Below are 21,576 nucleotides of genomic sequence, written 5' to 3'. Positions count from 1 at the left end.
TTCGGGAACTGTATCCCAGTGAGAGACAGCCCCTTCAGGAACTGTATCCCAGTGAGAGTCAGTCCCTTCAGGAACTGTATCCCAGTGAGAGACAGCCCCTTCAGGAACTGTATCCCAGTGAGAGTCAGCACCTTCAGGAACTGTATCCCAGTGAGAGTCAGCACCTTCAGGAACTGTATCCCAGTGAGAGACAGCCCCTTCGGGAACTGTATCCCAGTGGGAGTCATTAAATTTAATTGAGAGACTGTGTGATATATAATGGCGGGTACAGACTGGGTGGTATATAATGGTGGGTACAGACTGTGTGATATATAATGGTGGGTACAGACTGGGTGGTATATAATGGTGCTACAGACTGGGTGGTATATAATGGTGGGTACAGATTGGGTGATATATAATGGTGGGTACAGACTGGGTGGTATATAATGGTGGTACAGACTGTGTGATATATAATGGTGGGTACAGACTGGGTGGTATATAATGGTGGGTACAGACTGGGTGGTATATAATGGTGGGTACAGAGTGTGTGATATATAATGGTGGGTACAGACTGGGTGGTATATAATGGTGCTACAGACTGGGTGGTATATAATGGTGGGTACAGATTGGGTGATATATAATGGTGGGTACAGACTGGGTGGTATATAATGGTGGTACAGACTGTGTGATATATAATGGTGGGTACAGACTGGGTGGTATATAATGGTGGGTACAGACTGGGTGGTATATAATGGTGGGTACAGATTGGGTGGTATATAATGGTGGGTACAGACTGGGTGATATATAATGGTGGGTACAGACTGTGTGATATATAATGGTGGTACAGACTGTGTGATATATAATGGTGGGTACAGACTGGGTGGTATATAATGGTGGGTACAGACTGGGTGGTATATAATGGTGGGTCAGACTGAGTGGTATATAATGGTGGGTACAGACTGGGTGGTATATAATGGTGGGTACAGACTGGGTGATATATAATGGTACGGACAGACTGAGTGATATATAATGGTGCGTACAGATTGGGTGGTATACAATGGTGGGTATAGAGGGGGTGGTATATAATGGTGGGTACAGACTGGGCGGAATATAATGGTGGGTACAGACTGGGTGGTATATAATGGTGGGTACAGAGGGGGTGGTATATAATGGTGGGTACAGACTGGGTGGTATATATGGTGGGTACAGAGGGGGTGGTATATAATGGTGGGTACAGACTGGGTGGTATATAATGGTGGGTACAGACTGTGTGATATATAATGGTGGGTACAGACTGGGTGGTATATAATGGTGGGTACAGAGGGGGTGGTATATAATGGTGGGAACAGACTGGGTGGTATATAATGGTGGGTATAGAGGGGGTGGTATACAATGGTGGGTACAGACTGGGTGGTATATAATGGTGGGTACAGAGGGGGTGGTATATAATGGTGGGTACAGACTGGGTGGTATATAATGGTGGGTATAGAGGGGGTGGTATATAATGGTGGGTACAGACTGGGTGGTATATAATGGTGGGTATAGAGGGGGTGGTATATAATGGTGGGTACAGACTGGGTGGTATATAATGGTGGGTACAGAGGGGGTGGTATATAATGGTGGGTACAGACTGGGTGGTATATAATGGTGGGTATAGAGGGGGTGGTATATAATGGTGGGTATAGAGGGGGTGGTATATAGTGGTGGTATAGAGGGGGTGGTATATAATGGTGGGTATAGAGGGGGTGGTATATAGTGGTGGTATAGTGGGGGTGGTATATAATGGTGGGTATAGAGGGGGTGGTATATAATGGTGGGTATAGAGGGTGTGGTATATAATGGTGGGTATAGAAGGGGGTGGTATATAATGGTGGGTATAGAGGGGGTGGTATATAATGGTGGGTACAGAGGGGGTGGTATATAGTGGTGGGTATAGAGGGGTTGGTATATAATGGTGGGTATAGAGGGGGTGTTATATAATGGTGGGTATAGAGGGGGTGGTATATATTGGTGGGTATAGAGGGGGTGGTATATAGTGGTGGGTATAGAGGGGGTGGTATACAATGGTGGGTATAGAGAGGGTGGTATATAATGGTGGGGACAGAGGGGGTGGTATATAATGGTGGGTATAGAAGGGGTGGTATATAATGGTGGGTAGAGAGGGGTGGTATATAATGGTGGGTATAGAGGGGGTGGTATATAATGGTGGGTACAGACTGGGTGGTATATAATGGTGGGTATAGAGGGGGTGGTACATAACGGTGGGTATAGAGGGGGTGGTATATAATGGTGGGTACAGACTGGGTGGTATATAATGGTGGGTATAGAGGGGGTGGTATATAATGGTGGGTACAGACTGGGTGGTATATAATGGTGGGTACAGAGGGGGTGGTATATAATGGTGGGTACAGACTGGGTGGTATATAATGGTGGGTATAGAGGGGGTGGTATATAATGGTGGGTACAGACTGGGTGGTATATAATGGTGGGTATAGAAGGGGTGGTATATAATGGTGGGTACAGACTGGGTGGTATATAATGGTGGGTATAGAGGGGGTGGTATATAATGGTGGGTACAGACTGGATGGTATATAATGGTGGGTACAGAGGGGGTGGTATATAATGGTGGGTACAGACTGGGTGGTATATAATGGTGGGTATAGAAGGGGTGGTATATAATGGTAGGTACAGAGGGGGTGGTATATAGTGGTGGTATAGAGGGGGTGGTATATAATGGTGGGTATAGAGGGGGTGGTATATAATGGTGGGTATAGAGGGGGTGGTATATAATGGTGGTATAGAGGGGGTGGTATATAATGGTGGGTACAGACTGGGTGGTATATAATGGTGGGTATAGAGGGGGTGGTATATAATGGTGGGTATAGAGGGGTTGGTATATAATGGTGGGTACAGAGGGGGTGGTATATAATGGTGGGTATAGAGGGGGTGGTATATAATGGTGGGTATAGAGGGGGTGGTATATAGTGGTGGGTATAGAAGGGGGTGGTATATAATGGTGGGTATAGAAGGGGGTGGTATATAATGGTGGGTATAGAGGGGGTGGTATATAATGGTGGGTATAGAGGGGGTGGTATATAGTGGTGGGTATAGAGGGGGTGGTATATAATGGTGGGTATAGAGGGGGTGGTATATAATGGTGGGTATAGAGGGGGTGGTATATAATGGTGGTATAGAGGGGGTGGTATATAATGGTGGGTACAGACTGGGTGGTATATAATGGTGGGTATAGAGGGGGTGGTATATAATGGTGGGTATAGAGGGGTTGGTATATAATGGTGGGTACAGAGGGGGTGGTATATAATGGTGGGTATAGAGGGGGAGGTATATAATGGTGGGTATAGAGGGGGTGGTATATAATGGTGGGTATAGAGGGGGTGGTATATAATGGTGGGTATAGAGGGGGTGGTATATAATGGTGGGTATAGAGGGGGTGGTATATAGTGGTGGGTATAGAGGGGGTGGTATATAATGGTGGGTATAGAGGGGTTGGTATATAATGGTGGGTACAGAGGGGGTGGTATATAATGGTGGGTATAGAGGGGGTGGTATATAATGGTGGGTACAGAGGGGGTGGTATATAGTGGTGGGTATAGAGGGGGTGGTATATAATGGTGGGTATAGAGGGGATGGTACTCACTTGGAGAAGTTGAACAAAGGGAAGCGAATGCTGTTCTTGATGAATATGGTGAAGTTTTCAGCTCCAGTCATCAGGGCCCTGGAAACATTATCACAGCATCACACCTCAGGACATGTACCAGATAGGGCCCACTCCCTCAGCACTGACCCTCCGACAGGGCCCACTCCCTCAGCACTGACCCTCCGACAGGGCCCACTCCCTCAGCACTGACCCTGCGACAGTGCCCACTCCCTCAGCACAGACCCTCTGACAGGGCCCACTCCCTCAGCACTGACCCTCCGACAGTGCCCACTCCCTCAGCACTGACCCTCCGACAGGGCCCACTCCCTCAGCACTGACCCTGCGACAGTGCCCACTCCCTCAGCACTGACCCTCTGACAGGGCCCACTCCCTCAGCACTGACCCTGCGACAGGGCCCACTCCCTCAGCACTGACCCTCCGACAGGGCCCACTCCCTCAGCACTGACCCTCCGACAGGGCCCACTCCCTCAGCACTGACCCTCCGACAGGGCCCACTCCCTCAGCACTGACCCTCCGACAGGGCCCACTCCCTCAGCACTGACCCTCCGACAGTGCCCTCTCCCTCAGCACTGACCCTCTGACAGGGCCCACTCCCTCAGCACTGACCCTCTGACAGTGCCCACTCCCTCAGCACTGACCCTCTGACAGTGCCCACTCCCTCAGCACTGACCCTCTGACAGTGCGGCACTCCCTCAGCACTGACCCTCCGACAGGGCCCACTCCCTCAGCACTGACCCTCCGACAGGGCCCACTCCCTCAGCACTGACCCTCTGACAGTGCGGCACTCCCTCAGCACTGACCCTCCGACAGGGCCCACTCCCTCAGCACTGACCCTCTGACAGTGCGGCACTCCCTCAGCACTGACCCTCCGACAGGGCCCACCCCCTCAGCACTGACCCTCCGACAGTGCCCACTCCCTCAGCACTGACCCTCCGACAGGACCCACTCCCTCATCACTGACCCTCCGACAGGGCCCACTCCCTCAGCACTGACCCTCCGACAGGGCCCACTCCCTCAGCACTGACCCTCCGACAGTGCCCACTCCCTTAGTACTGACTCTCTGACAGTGCCCACTCCCTCAGCACTGACCCTCCGACAGTGCGGCGCTCCCTCAGCACTGACCCTCCGACAGTGCCCACTCCCTTATGCTGACCCTCCGACAGTGCCCCCTCCCTCAGCACTGACCCTCCGACAGGGCCCACTCCCTCAGCACTGACCCTCCGACAGTGCGGCACTCCCTCAGCACTGACCCTCTGACAGTGCCCCCTCCCCCAGCACTGACCCTCCGATAGTGCGGCGCTCCCTCAGCACTGACCCTCCGACAGTGCCCACTCCCTCAGCACTGACCCTCCGACAGTGCCCACTCCCTCAGCACTGACCCTCCGATAGTGCGGCGCTCCCTCAGCACTGACCCTCCGACAGTGCCCACTCCCTCAGCACTGACCCTCCGACAGTGCCCACTCCCCCAGCACTGACCCTCCGATAGTGCGGCGCTCCCTCAGCACTGACCCTCCGACAGTGCCCACTCCCTCAGCACTGACCCTCCGACAGTGCCCACTCCCTCAGCACTGACCCTCCGACAGTGCCCACTCCCTCAGCACTGACCCTCCGACAGTGCCCACTCCCTCAGCACTGACCCTCCGACAGTGCGGCACTCCCTCAGCACTGACCCTCCGACAGTGCGGCACTCACTCAGCACTGACCCTCCGACTGTGCGGCACTCCCTCAGCACTGACCCTCCGACAGTGCCCACTCCCTCAGCACTGACCCTCCGACAGTGCGGCACTCCCTCAGCACTGACCCTCCGACAGGGCCCACTCCCTCATCACTGACCCTCCGACAGTGCCCACTCCCTCAGCACTGACCCTCCGACAGTGCCCACTCCCTCAGCACTGACCCTCCGACAGTGCTCACTCCCTCAGCACTGACACTCCGACAGTGCCCACTCCCTCAGCACTGACCCTCCGACAGTGCCCCCTCCCTCAGCACTGACCCTCCTGTGGTCCGGGTGTTAGTTGCTGTTGTCCCTCCCAGTGTATGAGTGCTGTGGGTGTGACTTACTTCTCTGAATCATCTAGTTCCACAGGACACCATCCCCGAATCTCGCATGTCCACACGCTGCCGTTAAATCTGACACAACGTCCCGTCCGAATCCCTGAGAGAGGTGAACGCACACCAGAGAGATTCATCAGAATTGAGAGAGCGAGAGAGGGGGAGAGAGAGAGAGAGAGAGAGAGAAAGAGAGACACAGAGAGACAGAGGGAGAGAGACAGAGATATGAGGGGAAGAGTGAGACAGAGAGTGAGAGAGATGGGGGAGAGAGAGAGAGAGAGAGAGAGAGATGGGTAGAGGGAGTGAGACGCAGTGAGAGGGGGAGAGAGAGAGAGAGAGACGGAGGAGAGAGAGAGTGAAGGAGAGAGAGATGGAGAGAGAGTGAGAGTGAGAGTGAGAGTGTGAGAGAGAGAGAGAGAGTGAGAGAGAAAGAGAGACACAGAGAGACAGAGATATGAGGGGAAGAGTGAGACAGAGAGTGAGAGAGATGGGGGAGAGAGAGAGAGAGAGAGATGGGTAGAGGGAGTGAGACGCAGTGAGAGGGGGAGAGAGAGAGGGAGTGAGAGAGAGAGAGAGAGGAGAGAGAGAGTGAAGGAGAGAGAGACGGAGAGAGAGTGTGAGTGAGAAAGAGAGTGAGAGTGAGAGAGAGAGAGTGAGACGGGGAGAGAGAGAGTGAGACACAGTGAGGGGGGAGAGAGCGAGAGAGAGGGGAGAGAGTGAAGGAGAGACAGAGACGCAGTGAGAGTGGGCATTGGAGGGAATCAGTGTGTGAGAGGGAAAGACAATGAGAGACAGAGAGAGCGTCCTGTCGAGAGGCAGACACTGTGTGGGGTGGGGGTTATCCCTGTGTGGTATTCCTCCTGCCTCACTCTGCCTCAGGAAGTCACGCGAGTTTATAACAAATCCTCGGGGAAAAACCTGTCAGTGGGATAAAGCTCAGCGTGGAATTTCAGTGCAGCCAGAAGGCTGGAGGGAGGTCGTGCTCGAGAGCTTTCGCAGGGAACGTTCGGGACTTTTATCTGAATAATCCTCCACCTGCCTGTGGTCTCGGGTACAGAGTTTACACTGACACTGTCTGGCAAACCCACCAACAGACCAAAACACCAGCAAAACTAATGTCATTGACAAAATACTGTGCAAGAGCTGTAACAGACACTACATTGGACTCACCGGCAGGAAACTAACCCCCAGGACACATGAACATCAACTCAACACAAAAAGACACGACCCTCTCTCACTGACACAAACAGATGAGGAACGACAGCCCTTAGACTGGGATAACACACCCATCCTCGGACAAGACAAACTGAGACACACCCGGGAATTCCTCGAGGCATGGCATCCCAACCGGAACTCTATCAACAAACACATCGAGATAGAGCCCATCGACCACCCACTGAGAAAAAGGAACAGGAAGTGAGCTCACCACAGGAAATGACATCGCCAACCCAAGGAACCCCAAACCAATACATAGAGAGCAGGAATTATCAGGAGTGCTTCATCCGGAGGGTCACTGAGGATGTCACCCATTACGGGGACGAAACGTCTGACAATGAGCCTTCCAGCTCAGCCAGCAAACCGACCTCCAGATTCTCAACCTGAGCTACAGAATTTCACAAAACTCAATGAGGAATACTGTGAAATACTGAGGAATACTGTGAAATACTGAGGAATACTGTGTAATACTGAGGAAAACTGAAATACTGAGGAATACTGTGTAATACTGAGGAATACTGTGAAATACAGAGGAATACTGTGAAATACAGAGGAATACTGTGTAATACTGAGGAATACAGTGTAATACTGAGGAATACAGTGTAATACTGAGGAATACAGTGAGATACTGAGGAAAACTGAAATACTGAGGAATACAGTGTAATACTGAGGAATACTGTGAAATACAGAGGAATACTGTGAAATACAGAGGAATACTGTGTAATACTGAGGAATACAGTGTAATACTGAGGAATACAGTGTAATACTGAGGAAAATCGTGAAATACTGAGGAATACTGTGAAGTACTGAGGAATACAGTGTAATACTGAGGAATACTGTGAAATACTGAGGAATACAGTGAAATACTGAGGAAAATCGTGAAATACTGAGGAATACAGTGAAATACTGAGGAATACAGTGTAATACTGAGGAATACTGTGAAATACTGAGGAATACTGTGAAATACTGAGGAATACAGTGAAATACTGAGGAAAATCGTGAAATACTGAGGAATACAGTGAAATACTGAGGAATACTGTGTAATACTGAGGAATACAGTGAAATACTGAGGAAAATCGTGAAATACTGAGGAATACAGTGTAATACTGAGGAATACTGTGTAATACTGAGGAATACTGTGTAATACTGAGGAAAATCGTGAAATACTGAGGAATACAGTGTAATACTGAGGAATACTGGGAAATACTGAGGAATACTGTGAAACACTGAGGAATACTGTGAAATACTGAGGAATACTGTGAAACACTAAGGAATACTGTGAAATGCTGAGGAATACTGTGTAATACTGAGGAAAACTGAAATACTGAGGAATACTGTGTAATACTGAGGAATACTGTGAAATACTGAGGAATACTGTGAAACACTGAGGAATACTGTGAAATACTGAGGAATACTGTGTAATACTGAGGAAAACTGAAATACTGAGGAATACTGTGAAATACTGAGGAATACTGTGTAATACTGAGGAATTCTATGAAATACTGAGGAATACTGTGAAATACTGAGGAATACTGTGTAATACTGAGGAATACAGTGAAATACTGAGGAATACTGTGTAATACTGAGGAATACTGTGTAATACTGAGGAAAACTGAAATACTGAGGAATACTGTGTAATACTGAGGAATACTGTGAAATACTGAGGAATACTGTGTAATACTGAGGAATACAGTGAAATACTGAGGAATACTGTGTAATACTGAGGAATACTGTGTAATACTGAGGAATACAGTGTAATACTGAGGAAAATCGTGAAATACTGAGGAATACTGTGAAGTACTGAGGAATACAGTGTAATACTGAGGAATACTGTGAAATACTGAGGAATACTGTGAAACACTGAGGAAAACTGAAATACTGAGGAATACAGTGTAATACTGAGGAATACTGTGAAATACAGAGGAATACTGTGAAATACAGAGGAATACTGTGTAATACTGAGGAATACAGTGTAATACTGAGGAATACAGTGTAATACTGAGGAAAATCGTGAAATACTGAGGAATACTGTGAAGTACTGAGGAATACAGTGTAATACTGAGGAATACTGTGAAATACTGAGGAATACTGTGAAACACTGAGGAAAACTGAAATACTGAGGAATACTGAGAAATACTGAGGAATTCGATGAAATACTGAGGAATACTGTGAAATACTGAGGAATGCTGAGAAACACTAAGGAATACTATGAAATACTGAGGAATACTATGAAATACTGAGAAATACTGTGAAATACTGAGGAATACTGTGAAATACTGTGAAATACTGAGGAATACTGAGGAATACTGAGAAATACTGAGGAATACTGTGAAATACTGAGGAATACCATGAAATACTGAGGAATACTGTGAAATACTGAGGAATACCATGAAATACTGAGGAATACTGGGAAATACTGAGGAATACTGTGAAATACTGAGGAATACTTAGAAATATTGAGGAATACTGTGAAATACTGAGGAATATTGTGAAATACTGAGGAATACTGTGTAATACTGAGGAAAATCGTGAAATACTGAGGAATACTGTGAAATACTGAGGAATACTGTGAAATACTGAGGAATACAGTGTAATACTGAGGAAAATCGTGAAATACTGAGGAATACTGTGAAATACTGAGGAATACAGTGTAATACTGAGGAAAATCGTGAAATACTGAGGAATACTGTGAAATACTGAGGAATACAGTGTAATACTGAGGAATACAGTGTAATACTGAGGAATACTGTGTAATACTGAGGAATACAGTGAAATACTGAGGAAAATCGTGAAATACTGAGGAATACAGTGTAATACTGAGGAATACTGGGAAATACTGAGGAATACTGTGAAACACTGAGGAATACTGTGAAATACTGAGGAATACTGTGAAACACTAAGGAATACTGTGAAATGCTGAGGAATACAGTGAAACACTGAGGAATACTGTGAAACACTGAGGAAAACTGAAATACTGAGGAATACTGAGAAATACTGAGGAATTCGATGAAATACTGAGGAATACTGTGAAATACTGAGGAATGCTGAGAAACACTAAGGAATACTATGAAATACTGAGGAATACTATGAAATACTGAGAAATACTGTGAAATACTGAGGAATACTGTGAAATACTGTGAAATACTGAGGAATACTGAGGAATACTGAGAAATACTGAGGAATACTGTGAAATACTGAGGAATACCATGAAATACTGAGGAATACTGTGAAATACTGAGGAATACCATGAAATACTGAGGAATACTGGGAAATACTGAGGAATACTGTGAAATACTGAGGAATACTTAGAAATATTGAGGAATACTGTGAAATACTGAGGAATATTGTGAAATACTGAGGAATACTGTGTAATACTGAGGAAAATCGTGAAATACTGAGGAATACTGTGAAATACTGAGGAATACTGTGAAATACTGAGGAATACAGTGTAATACTGAGGAAAATCGTGAAATACTGAGGAATACTGTGAAATACTGAGGAATACAGTGTAATACTGAGGAAAATCGTGAAATACCTGGAATACTGTGAAATACTGAGGAATACAGTGTAATACTGAGGAATACAGTGTAATACTGAGGAAAATCGTGAAATACTGAGGAATACTGTGAAATACTGAGGAATACAGTGTAATACTGAGGAAAATCGTGAAATACCTGGAATACTGTGAAATACTGAGGAATACTGTGAAACACTGAGGAATACTGTGAGATACTGAGGAATACTGGGAAATACTGAGGAATACTGTGAAACACTGAGGAATACTGTGAGATACTGAGGAATACTGGGAAATACTGAGGAATAATGTGAAACACTGAGGAATACTGTGAAACACTGAGGAATACTGTGAAATACTCAGAAATACTGTGAAACACTGAGGAATACTGAGAAATACTGAGGAATACTGTGAAACACTGAGGAATACAGTGAAATACTGAGGAATATTGTGAAATACTGAGGAATACTGTGAAACACTGAGGAATACTGTGAAACACTGAGGAATACTTAGAAATACTGAGGAATACTGTGAAATGCCGAGGAATACTGTGAAACACTGAGGAAAACTGTGAAAAAGTGAGGAATACTGAAAGATACTGAGGAATACTGAGAAACACTGAGGAATACTGTGAAATACTGAGGAATTCTATGAAATACTGAGGAATACTGTGAAATACTGAGGAATACTGAGGAATACTGTAAAATACAGAGGAATACTGTGAAATACTGAGGAATACTGAGAAATAACGAGGAAAACTGAGAAATACTGAGGAATATTGTGAAATACAAAGGAATGCTGAGAAACACTAAGGAATACTATGAAATACTGAGGAATACTGAGGAATACTGTGAAATACAGAGGAATACTGTGAAATACTGAGGAATACTGTGAAATACTGAGGAATACAGTGAAATACTGAGGAATACTGTGAAATACTGAGGATTACTGTGAAATACTGAGGAATACAGTGAAATACTGAGGAATACTGAGAAATACTGAGGAATACTGTGAAACACTGAGGAATACTGTGAAATACTGAGGAATACTGAGAAACACCGAGGAATATTGTGAAATACTGAGGAATACTGTGAAATACTGAGGAATACTGTGAAATACTGAGGAATACCGTCAAATACCGATGAATACTGTGAAATACTGAGGAATACTGAGAAACACCGAGGAATACTGAGAAACACTGAGGAATATTGTGAAATACTGAGGGATACAGTGAAATACTGAGGAAAATCGTGAAATACTGAGGAATAGAGTGTAATACTGAGGAATACAGTGTAATACTGAGGAAAATCGTGAAATACTGAGGAATAGAGTGTAATACTGAGGAATACAGTGTAATACTGAGGAAAATCGTGAAATACTGAGGAATAGAGTGTAATACTGAGGAATACAGTGTAATACTGAGGAAAATCGTGAAATACTGAGGAATAGAGTGTAATACTGAGGAATACAGTGTAATACTGAGGAATACTGTGTAATACTGAGGAAAATCGTGAAATACTGAGGAATACTGTGAAATACTGAGGAATACAGTGTAATACTGAGGAATACAGTGAAATACTGAGGAAAATCGTGAAATATTGAGGAATACAGTGTAATACTGAGGATTACAGTGAAATACTGAGGAATACAGTGAAATACTGAGGAATACTGTGAAATACTGAGGAATACTGTGTAATACTGAGGAATACAGTGTAATACTGAGGAATACAGTGAAATACTGAGGAAAATCGTGAAATATTGAGGAATACAGTGTAATACTGAGGATTACAGTGAAATACTGAGGAATACTGTGAAATACTGAGGAATACTGTGAAACACTGAGGAATACTGTGAGATACTGAGGAATACTGTGAAACACTGAGGAATACTGGGAAATACTGAGGAATACTGTGAAACACTGAGGAATACTGTGAGATACTGAGGAATACTGTGAAACACTGAGGAATACTGGGAAATACTGAGGAATACTGTGAAATACTGAGGAATACAGTGAGATACTGAGGAATACTGTGAAACACTGAGGAATACTGGGAAATACTGAGGAATACTGTGAAATACTGAGGAATACCATGAAATACTGAGGAATACTTAGAAATACTGAGGAATACTGAGAAACACTGAGGAATACAGTGAAATACCGAGGAATACCGTGAAATACCGAGGAATACTGTGAAATACTGAGGAATACTGAGAAACACTGAGGAATACAGTGTAATACTGAGGAATACAGTGAAATACTGAGGAAAATCGTGAAATACTGAGGAATACTGTGTAATACTGAGGAATACAGTGAAACACTGAGGAATACAGTGAAATACTGAGGAAAATCATGAAATACTGAGGAATACTGTGAAATACTGAGGAATACTGTGTAATACTGAGGAATACAGTGAAATACTGAGGAATACTGTGAAATACTGAGGAAAATCGTGAAATACTGAGGAATACTGTAATACGGAGGAATACTGTGTAATACTGAGGAAAATCGTGAAATACCTGGAATACTGTGAAATACTGAGGAATACAGTGTAATACTGAGGAATACAGTGTAATACTGAGGAAAATCGTGAAATACTGAGGAATACTGTGAAATACTGAGGAATACAGTGAAATACTGAGGAATACTGTGTAATACTGAGGAATACAGTGTAATACTGAGGAATACTGTGTAATACTGAGGAATACAGTGAAATACTGAGGAATACTGTGTAATACTGAGGAATAAAGTGAAATACTGAGGAATATTGTGAAATACTGAGGAATAAAGTGAAACACTGAGGAATACTGTGAAATACTGAGGAAAACTGTGAAATACTGAGGAATACTGAAAGATACTGAGGAATACTGAGAAATACTGAGGCATATTGTGAAATACTGAGGAATTCTATGAAATACTGAGGAATACTGTGAAACACTGAGGAATACTGGGAAATACTGAGGAATACTGTGAAACACTGAGGAATACTGTGTAATACTGAGGAATACAGTGAAATACTGAGGAATACTGTGTAATACTGAGGAATACAGTGAAATACTGAGGAAAATCGTGAAATACTGAGGAATACTGTGGAATACGGAGGAATACAGTGAAACACTGAGGAATACTGGGAAATACTGAGGAATACTGTGAAATACTGAGGAATACAGTGAAATACTGAGGAATACAGTGAAATACTGAGGAATACTGAAAGATACTGAGAAATACTGAGGAATACAGTGTAATACTGAGGAATATTGTGAAATACTGAGGAATAAAGTGAAACACTGAGGAATACTGTGAAATACTGAGGAATACTGAAAGATACTGAGGAATACTGAGAAATACTGAGGCATATTGTGAAATACTGAGGAATTCTATGAAATACTGAGGAATACTGTGAAATACTGAGGAATACTGTGAAACACTGAGGAATACTGGGAAATACTGAGGAATACTGTGAAACACTGAGGAATACTGTGAAATACTGAGGAATACTGAGAAATACCGAGGAATACTGTGAAATACTCCGGAATACTGTGAAACACTGAGGAATATTGTGAAATACTGAGGAATTCTATGAAATACTGAGGAATACTGTGAAATACTGAGGAATACTGAGGCATATTGTGAAATACTGAGGAATTCTATGAAATACTGAGGAATACTGTGAAATACCGAGGAATATTGTGAAATACTGAGGAATACTGAAAGATACTGAGGAATACTGAGAAATACTGAGGAATACTGTGAAACACTGAGGAATACTGTGAAATACAGAGGAATACAGTGAAACACTGAGGAATACTGGGAAATACTGAGGAATACTGTGAAACACTGAGGAATACTGTGAAATACTGAGGAATACAGTGAAATACTGAGGAATACAGTGAAATACCGAGGAATATTGTGAAATACTGAGGAATACTGAAAGATACTGAGGAATACTGAGAAATACTGAGGAATACAGTGTAATACTGAGGAATACAGTGAAATACCGAGGAATATTGTGAAATACTGAGGAATACTGAAAGATACTGAGGAATACTGAGAAATACTGAGGAATACAGTGTAATACTGAGGAATACAGTGAAATACTGAGGAATATTGTGAAATACTGAGGAATAAAGTGAAACACTGAGGAATACTGAGAAATACTGAGGCATATTGTGAAATACTGAGGAATTCTATGAAATACTGAGGAATACTGTGAAATACTGAGGAATACTGTGAAACACTGAGGAATACTGGGAAATACTGAGGAATACTGTGAAACACTGAGGAATACTGTGAAATACTGAGGAATACTGAGAAATACCGAGGAATACTGTGAAATACTCCGGAATACTGTGAAACACTGAGGAATATTGTGAAATACTGAGGAATTGTATGAAATACTGAGGAATACTGTGAAACACTGAGGAATACTGGGAAATACTGAGGAATACTGTGAAACACTGAGGAATACTGTGAAATACTCCGGAATACTGTGAAACACTGAGGAATATTGTGAAATACTGAGGAATACCGTGAAGCACTGAGGAATAATGTGAAATACTGAGGAATACTGTGAAATACTCAGGAATACTGTGAAATGCCGAGGAATACTGAAAGATACTGAGGAATACTGAGAAATACTGAGGCATATTGTGAAATACTGAGGAATACTGAGAAACACTGAGGGATACTGTGAAATACAGAGGAATACTATGAAATACTGAGAAATACTGTGAAACGCTGCATAATACTAAGAAATACTGAGGAATACTGTGAAATACTGAGGAATACTTAGAAATACTGAGGAATACTGAGAAATACTGAGGAATACCGTGAAATACCGAGGAATACTGTGAAACACTGAGGAATACTGTGAAATACTGAGGAATACTGTGAAATACTGAGGAATACTTAGAAATACTGAGGAATACTGAGAAATACTGAGGAATACCGTGAAATACCGAGGAATACTGTGAAATACTGAGGAATACTGAGAAATACTGAGGAATACTGTGAAATACTGAGGGATACTGTGAAATACTGAGGAATACAGTGAAATACTGAGGAATACCGTGAAATACCGAGGAATACTGTGAAACACTGAGGAATACTGTGAAATACTGAGGAATACTGTGAAATACTGAGGAATACTTAGAAATACTGAGGAATACTGAGAAATACTGAGGAATACCGTGAAATACCGAGGAATACTGTGAAATACTGAGGAATACTGAGAAATACTGAGGAATACTGAGAAATACTGAGGAATACTGTGAAATACTGAGGAATACTGTGAAATACTGAGGAATACTGAGAAATACTGAGGAATACTGTGAAATACTGAGGGATACTGTGAAATACTGAGGAATACTGTGAAATACTGAGGAATACTGTGAAATACTGAGGAATACTTAGAAATACTGAGGAATACAGTGAAACACTGAGGAATACTGTGAAATACCGAGGAATACTGTGAAATACCGAGGAATACTGTGAAATACTGAGGAATACTGAGAAACACTGAGGAATACTGTGTAATACTGAGGAAAATCATGAAATACTGAGGAAAATCGTGAAATACCTGGAATACTGTGAAATACTGAGGAATACAGTGTAATACTGAGGAAAATCGTGAAATACTGAGGAATACTGTGAAATACTGAGGAATACTGAGAAATACTGAGGCATATTGTGAAATACTGAGGGATACTGTGAAATACTGAGGAATACAGTGTAATACTGAGGAATACAGTGTAATACTGAGGAATACTGTGTAATACTGAGGAATATTGTGAAATACTGAGGAATTCTATGAAATACTGAGGAATACTTAGAAATACTGAGGAATACTGTGAAATACTGAGGAATACAGTGAAATACTCCGGAATACTGTGAAACACTGAGGAATATTGTGAAATACTGAGGAATACCGTGAAGCACTGAGGAATAATGTGAAATACTGAGGAATACTGTGAAATACTGAGGAATACTGTGAAATACTCCGGAATACTGTGAAACACTGAGGAATATTGTGAAATACTGAGGAATACCGTGAAGCACTGAGGAATAATGTGAAATACTGAGGAATACTGTGAAATACTCAGGAATACTGTGAAATGCCGAGGAATACTGAAAGATACTGAGGAATACTGAGAAATACTGAGGCATATTGTGAAATACTGAGGAATACTGAGAAACACTGAGGGATACTGTGAAATACAGAGGAATACTATGAAATACTGAGAAATACTGTGAAACGCTGCATAATACTAAGAAATACTGAGGAATACTGTGAAATACTGAGGAATACTTAGAAATACTGAGGAATACTGAGAAATACTGAGGAATACCGTGAAATACCGAGGAATACTGTGAAACACTGAGGAATACTGTGAAATACTGAGGAATACTGTGAAATACTGAGGAATACTTAGAAATACTGAGGAATACTGAGAAATACTGAGGAATACCGTGAAATACCGAGGAATACTGTGAAATACTGAGGAATACTGAGAAATACTGAGGAATACTGTGAAATACTGAGGGATACTGTGAAATACTGAGGAATACTTAGAAATACTGAGGAATACAGTGAAACACTGAGGAATACTGTGAAATACCGAGGAATACTGTGAAATACCGAGGAATACTGTGAAATACTGAGGAATACTGAGAAACACTGAGGAATACTGTGTAATACTGAGGAAAATCATGAAATACTGAGGAAAATCGTGAAATACCTGGAATACTGTGAAATACTGAGGAATACAGTGTAATACTGAGGAAAATCGTGAAATACTGAGGAATACTGTGAAATACTGAGGAATACTGAGAAATACTGAGGCATATTGTGAAATACTGAGGGATACTGTGAAATACTGAGGAATACAGTGTAATACTGAGGAATACAGTGTAATACTGAGGAATACTGTGTAATACTGAGGAATACTGTGAAACACTGAGGAATATTGTGAAATACTGAGGAATACTTAGAAATACTGAGGAATACTGTGAAATACTGAGGAATACAGTGAAATACTGAGGGATACTTAGAAATACTGAGGAATACTGTGAAATACTGAGGAATACTGTGAAATACTGAGGAATACAGTGAAATACTGAGGGATACTTAGAAATACTGAGGAATACTGTGAAACACAGAGGAATACTGAGAAACACTGAGGAATATTGTGAAACACTGAGGAATACTGAGAAACACTAAGGAATACTGAGAAACACTGAGGAATATTGTGAAACACTGAGGAATACTGAGAAACACTAAGGAATACTATGAAATACTGAGAAATACTGTGAAACACTGCGGAATACTGTGAAATACAGAGGAATACTGTGAAATACTGAGGAATACTGAGAAATACAGAGGAATACTTAGAAATACTGAGGAATACTGAGAAATACAGAGGAATACTGTGAAATACTGTGAAATACCGAGGAATACTGTGAAACACTGCGGAATACTGTGAAATACAGAGGAATACTGTGAAATACTGAGGAATACTGAGAAATACAGAGGAATACTGTGAAATACTGAGGAATACCGAGGAATACTGTGAAACACTGAGGAATACAGTGAAATACTGAGGAATACTGTGAAACACTGAGGAATACTGAGAAATACTGAGGAATACTGTGAAACACTGAGGAATACTGTGAAATACTGAGGAATACAGTGAAACACTGAGGAATACTGTGAAATACTGAGGAATACTGTGAAACACTGAGGAATACTGTGAAATACTGAGGAATACTGTGAAATACCGAGGAATACTGTGAAATACTGAGGAATACTGAGAAATACTGAGGAATACTGTGAAACACTGAGGAATACTGTGAAATACTGAGGAATACTGTGAAATACTGAGGAATACAGTGAAACACTGAGGAATACTGTGAAATACCGAGGAATACTGTGAAATACTGAGGAATACTGAGAAATACTGAGGAATACTGTGTAATACTGAGGAATACAGTGAAATACTGAGGAATACAGTGAAATACCGAGGAATACTGAGAAATACTGAGGAATACTGAGAAATACTGAGGAATACTGAGAAATACTGAGGAATACTGTGAAATACTGAGGAATACTGTGATAAAATGGAGCGTGGGGTCTGAAAAACTCACCGCTGCCGATTTGGTGGGTCATCTGAACATGGCATTGGTCATCGGTCTGACAGAGAAAATCCTCATTATCCGGGTCCTATAAACACACAACACAGCTCTGTTACTCCAAGTTTGGGAGAAGATTTGTAGCTCGGGTGCTCGTTGTTGTGGTTCTGTTCGCCGAGCTGGGGATTTGTGTTGCGGACGTTTTGTCCCCTGTCTAGGTGACATCCTCAGTGCTTGGGAGCCTCCTGTGAAGCGCTTCTGTGATGTTTCCTCGGCATTTATAGTGGTTTGAATCTGCCGCTTCCGGTTGTCAGTTCGAGCTGTCCGCTGTAGTGGCCGGTATATTGGGTCCAGGTCAATGTGCTTATTGATTGAGTCTGTGGATAAGTGCCATCCCTCTAGGAATTCCCTGGCTGTTCTCTGTTTTTGGCTTGTCCTATAATAGTAGTGTTGTCCCAGTCGAACTCATGTTGCTTGTCGTCTGTGTGTGTGGCTACTAAGGATAGCTGGTCGTGTCGTTTCGTGGCTAGTTGGTGTTCAATGCAAGGACTTCACAAAACACTACATCGGACAAACAGGAAGACAGCTAACGATCCGCATCCGTGAACACCGACTAGCCACGAAACAACACGACCAGCTATCCTTAGTAGCCACACTCACAGATGACAAGCAACATGAATTCGACTGGGACAACACTACTATTATAGGGCAAGCCAAACAGAGAACAGCCAGGGAATTCCTAGAGGGATGGCACTTATCCACAGACTCTATCAACAAACACATCGACCTGGACCCAATATACCGGCCACTACAGCGTACAGCTGGAACTGACAACCGGAAGCGGCAGAGACAGGCCACTATAAATGCCGGAGGAAACAGGACAGAAGCGCTTCACAGGAGGCTCCCAAGCACTGAGGATGTCACCTAGACAGGGGACAAAACGTTTGAAAGACAAATTCCCAGCTCGGAGAACAGAACCACAACAACGACCCTGTTACTGTCCAGCACGGTCACTGTGGCTGGAGAGTGACCAGGGAGGGTCACTGTGGGTGGAGAGTGACCAGGGAGGGTCACTGTGGGTGGAGAGTGACCAGGGAGGGTCACTGTGGGCAGAGAGTGACCAGGGAGGGTCACTGTGGGTGGAGAGTGACCAGGGAGGGTCACTGTGGGCAGAGTGACCAGGGAGGGTCACTGTGGCTGCAGAGTGACCAGGGAGGGACACTGTGGGCAGAGAGTGACCAGGGAGGGTCACTGTGGGTGGAGAGTGACCAGGGAGGGTCACTGTGGCTGGAGAGTGACCAGGGAGGGACACTGTGGGCAGAGAGTGACCAGGGAGGGTCACTGTGGGCAGAGAGTGACCAGGGAGGGTCACTGTGGCTGGACAGTGACCAGGGAGGGTCACTGTGGCTGGAGAGTGACCAGGGAGGGTCACTGTGGCTGGAGAGTGACCAGGGAGGGTCACTGTGGGCAGAGAGAGACCAGGGAGGGTCACTGTGGCTGGAGAGTGACCAGGGAGGGTCATTGTGGGCCGAGAGTGACCAAGGAGTGTCACTGTGGGCAGTGAGTGACCAGGGTGGGACTCTGTTGCTGGAGAGTGACCAGGGAGGGTCACTGTGCGCAGAGAGTGACCAGGGAGGGTCACTGTGGCTGGAGAGTGACCAGGGAGTGTCGCTGTGGGCAGACAGTGACCAGGGAGGGACACTGAGGGCAGAGAGTGACCAGGGAGGGTCACTGTGGGCAGAGAATGACCAGGGAGGGTAACTGTGGGCAGAGAGTGACCTGGGAGGGTCACTGTGGGCAGAGTGACCAGGGAGGGTCACTGTGGACAGAGAGTGACCAGGGAGTGTCACTGTGGACAGAGAGTGACCAGGGAGGGACACTGTGGGCAGAGAGTGACCAGGGAGGGACACTGTCAGAAGAGAGTGACCAGGGAGTGTCGCTGTGGGCAGAGTGACCAGGGAGGGACACTGTCAGAAGAGAGTGACAAGGGAGTGTCTGTGTGGTCTGGACATGACCGGTCACGGTCAGTGCGGTTTGGGAGTGACTGGCCAGGGTCAGTGTGGTCTTGGTCAGAGTGGTCTGGGACTGACCGGTCAGGATCAGTGCAGTCTGGGAGTGACCGGTCAGGGTCAGTGTGGTCTGGGTCAGTGCGGTCTGGGAGTGACCGGTCAGGATCAGTGAAGTCTGGGACAGACCAGTCTGGGTGAGTGCAGTCTAGGAGTGACCAGTCAGGATCAGTGCGGTCTGGGAGTTACCGGTCAGGGTCAGTGTGGTCTGGGTCAGTGCGGCCTGAGAGTGACCAGTCAGGATCAGTGCGGTCTGGCAGTGACCGGTCTGGGTCAGTGCGGTCTGGGAGTGACCAGTCAGGGTTAGTGCGGTCTGGGAGTGACCGGTCTGGGTCAGTGCGGTCTGGCAGTGACCGGTCTGGGTCTGTGCGGTCTGGGAGTGACCGGTCTGGGTGAGTGCAGTCTGGGAGTGACCGGTCTGGGTGTGCGCGGTCTGGGGGTGACCTGTCTGGGTCAGTGCGGTCTGGGAGTGACCGGTCAGGATCAGTGCGGTCTGGGAGTGACCAGTCTGGGTGAGCGTGGTCTGGGAGTGACTGGTCAGTGTCAGTGCGGTCTGGGAGTGACCGGTCTGGGTGAGTGTGGTCTGGGAGTGACTGGTCTGGGTCTGTGCGGTCTGTTTCAGTGCAGTCTGGGAGTGACCGGTCAGGGTGAGTGGTCTGGGAGTGACCAGTCTGGGTGAGTGTGGTCTGGGAGTGACTGGTCAGTGTCAGTGCGGTCTGGCAGTGACTGGTCAGTGTCAGTGCGGTCTGGCAGTGACTGGTTAGTTTCAGTGCGGTCTGGGAGTGACCGGTCTGGGTACGTGCGGTGTGGGAGTGACCGGTCAGTGTCAGTGCAGTCTGGGAGTGACCGGTCTGGGTACGTGTGGTGTAGGAATGACCGGTCAGTGTCAGTGCAGTCTGGGAGTGACCGGTCACGTCCGTGAGGTCTGGGAGTGACCTGTCAGGGT

General features: G+C 44.7%; 1 protein-coding gene across 1 annotated transcript in view; it reads right to left on the bottom strand.

Annotated features, from left to right (window-relative positions):
• p2rx3b (purinergic receptor P2X, ligand-gated ion channel, 3b) overlaps positions 1-21,576 on the bottom strand; it is a 76,799-nt gene that overhangs the window by 27,157 nt on the left and 28,066 nt on the right. Inside the window, exons 4-6 of the mRNA XM_072564743.1 lie at positions 18,580-18,655; positions 5,720-5,813; positions 3,638-3,715 (exon numbers count right to left, since the gene is read on the bottom strand). Coding sequence (XP_072420844.1) covers positions 3,638-3,715; positions 5,720-5,813; positions 18,580-18,655 — 248 coding nt within the window. The remainder of the gene's footprint in view (positions 1-3,637; positions 3,716-5,719; positions 5,814-18,579; positions 18,656-21,576) is intronic.

This window comes from Chiloscyllium punctatum, chromosome 47 (assembly GCF_047496795.1).
Source record: "Chiloscyllium punctatum isolate Juve2018m chromosome 47, sChiPun1.3, whole genome shotgun sequence".
NCBI lineage: Eukaryota > Metazoa > Chordata > Chondrichthyes > Orectolobiformes > Hemiscylliidae > Chiloscyllium > Chiloscyllium punctatum.
This window is presented reverse-complemented; position numbering and strand designations above follow the sequence as displayed.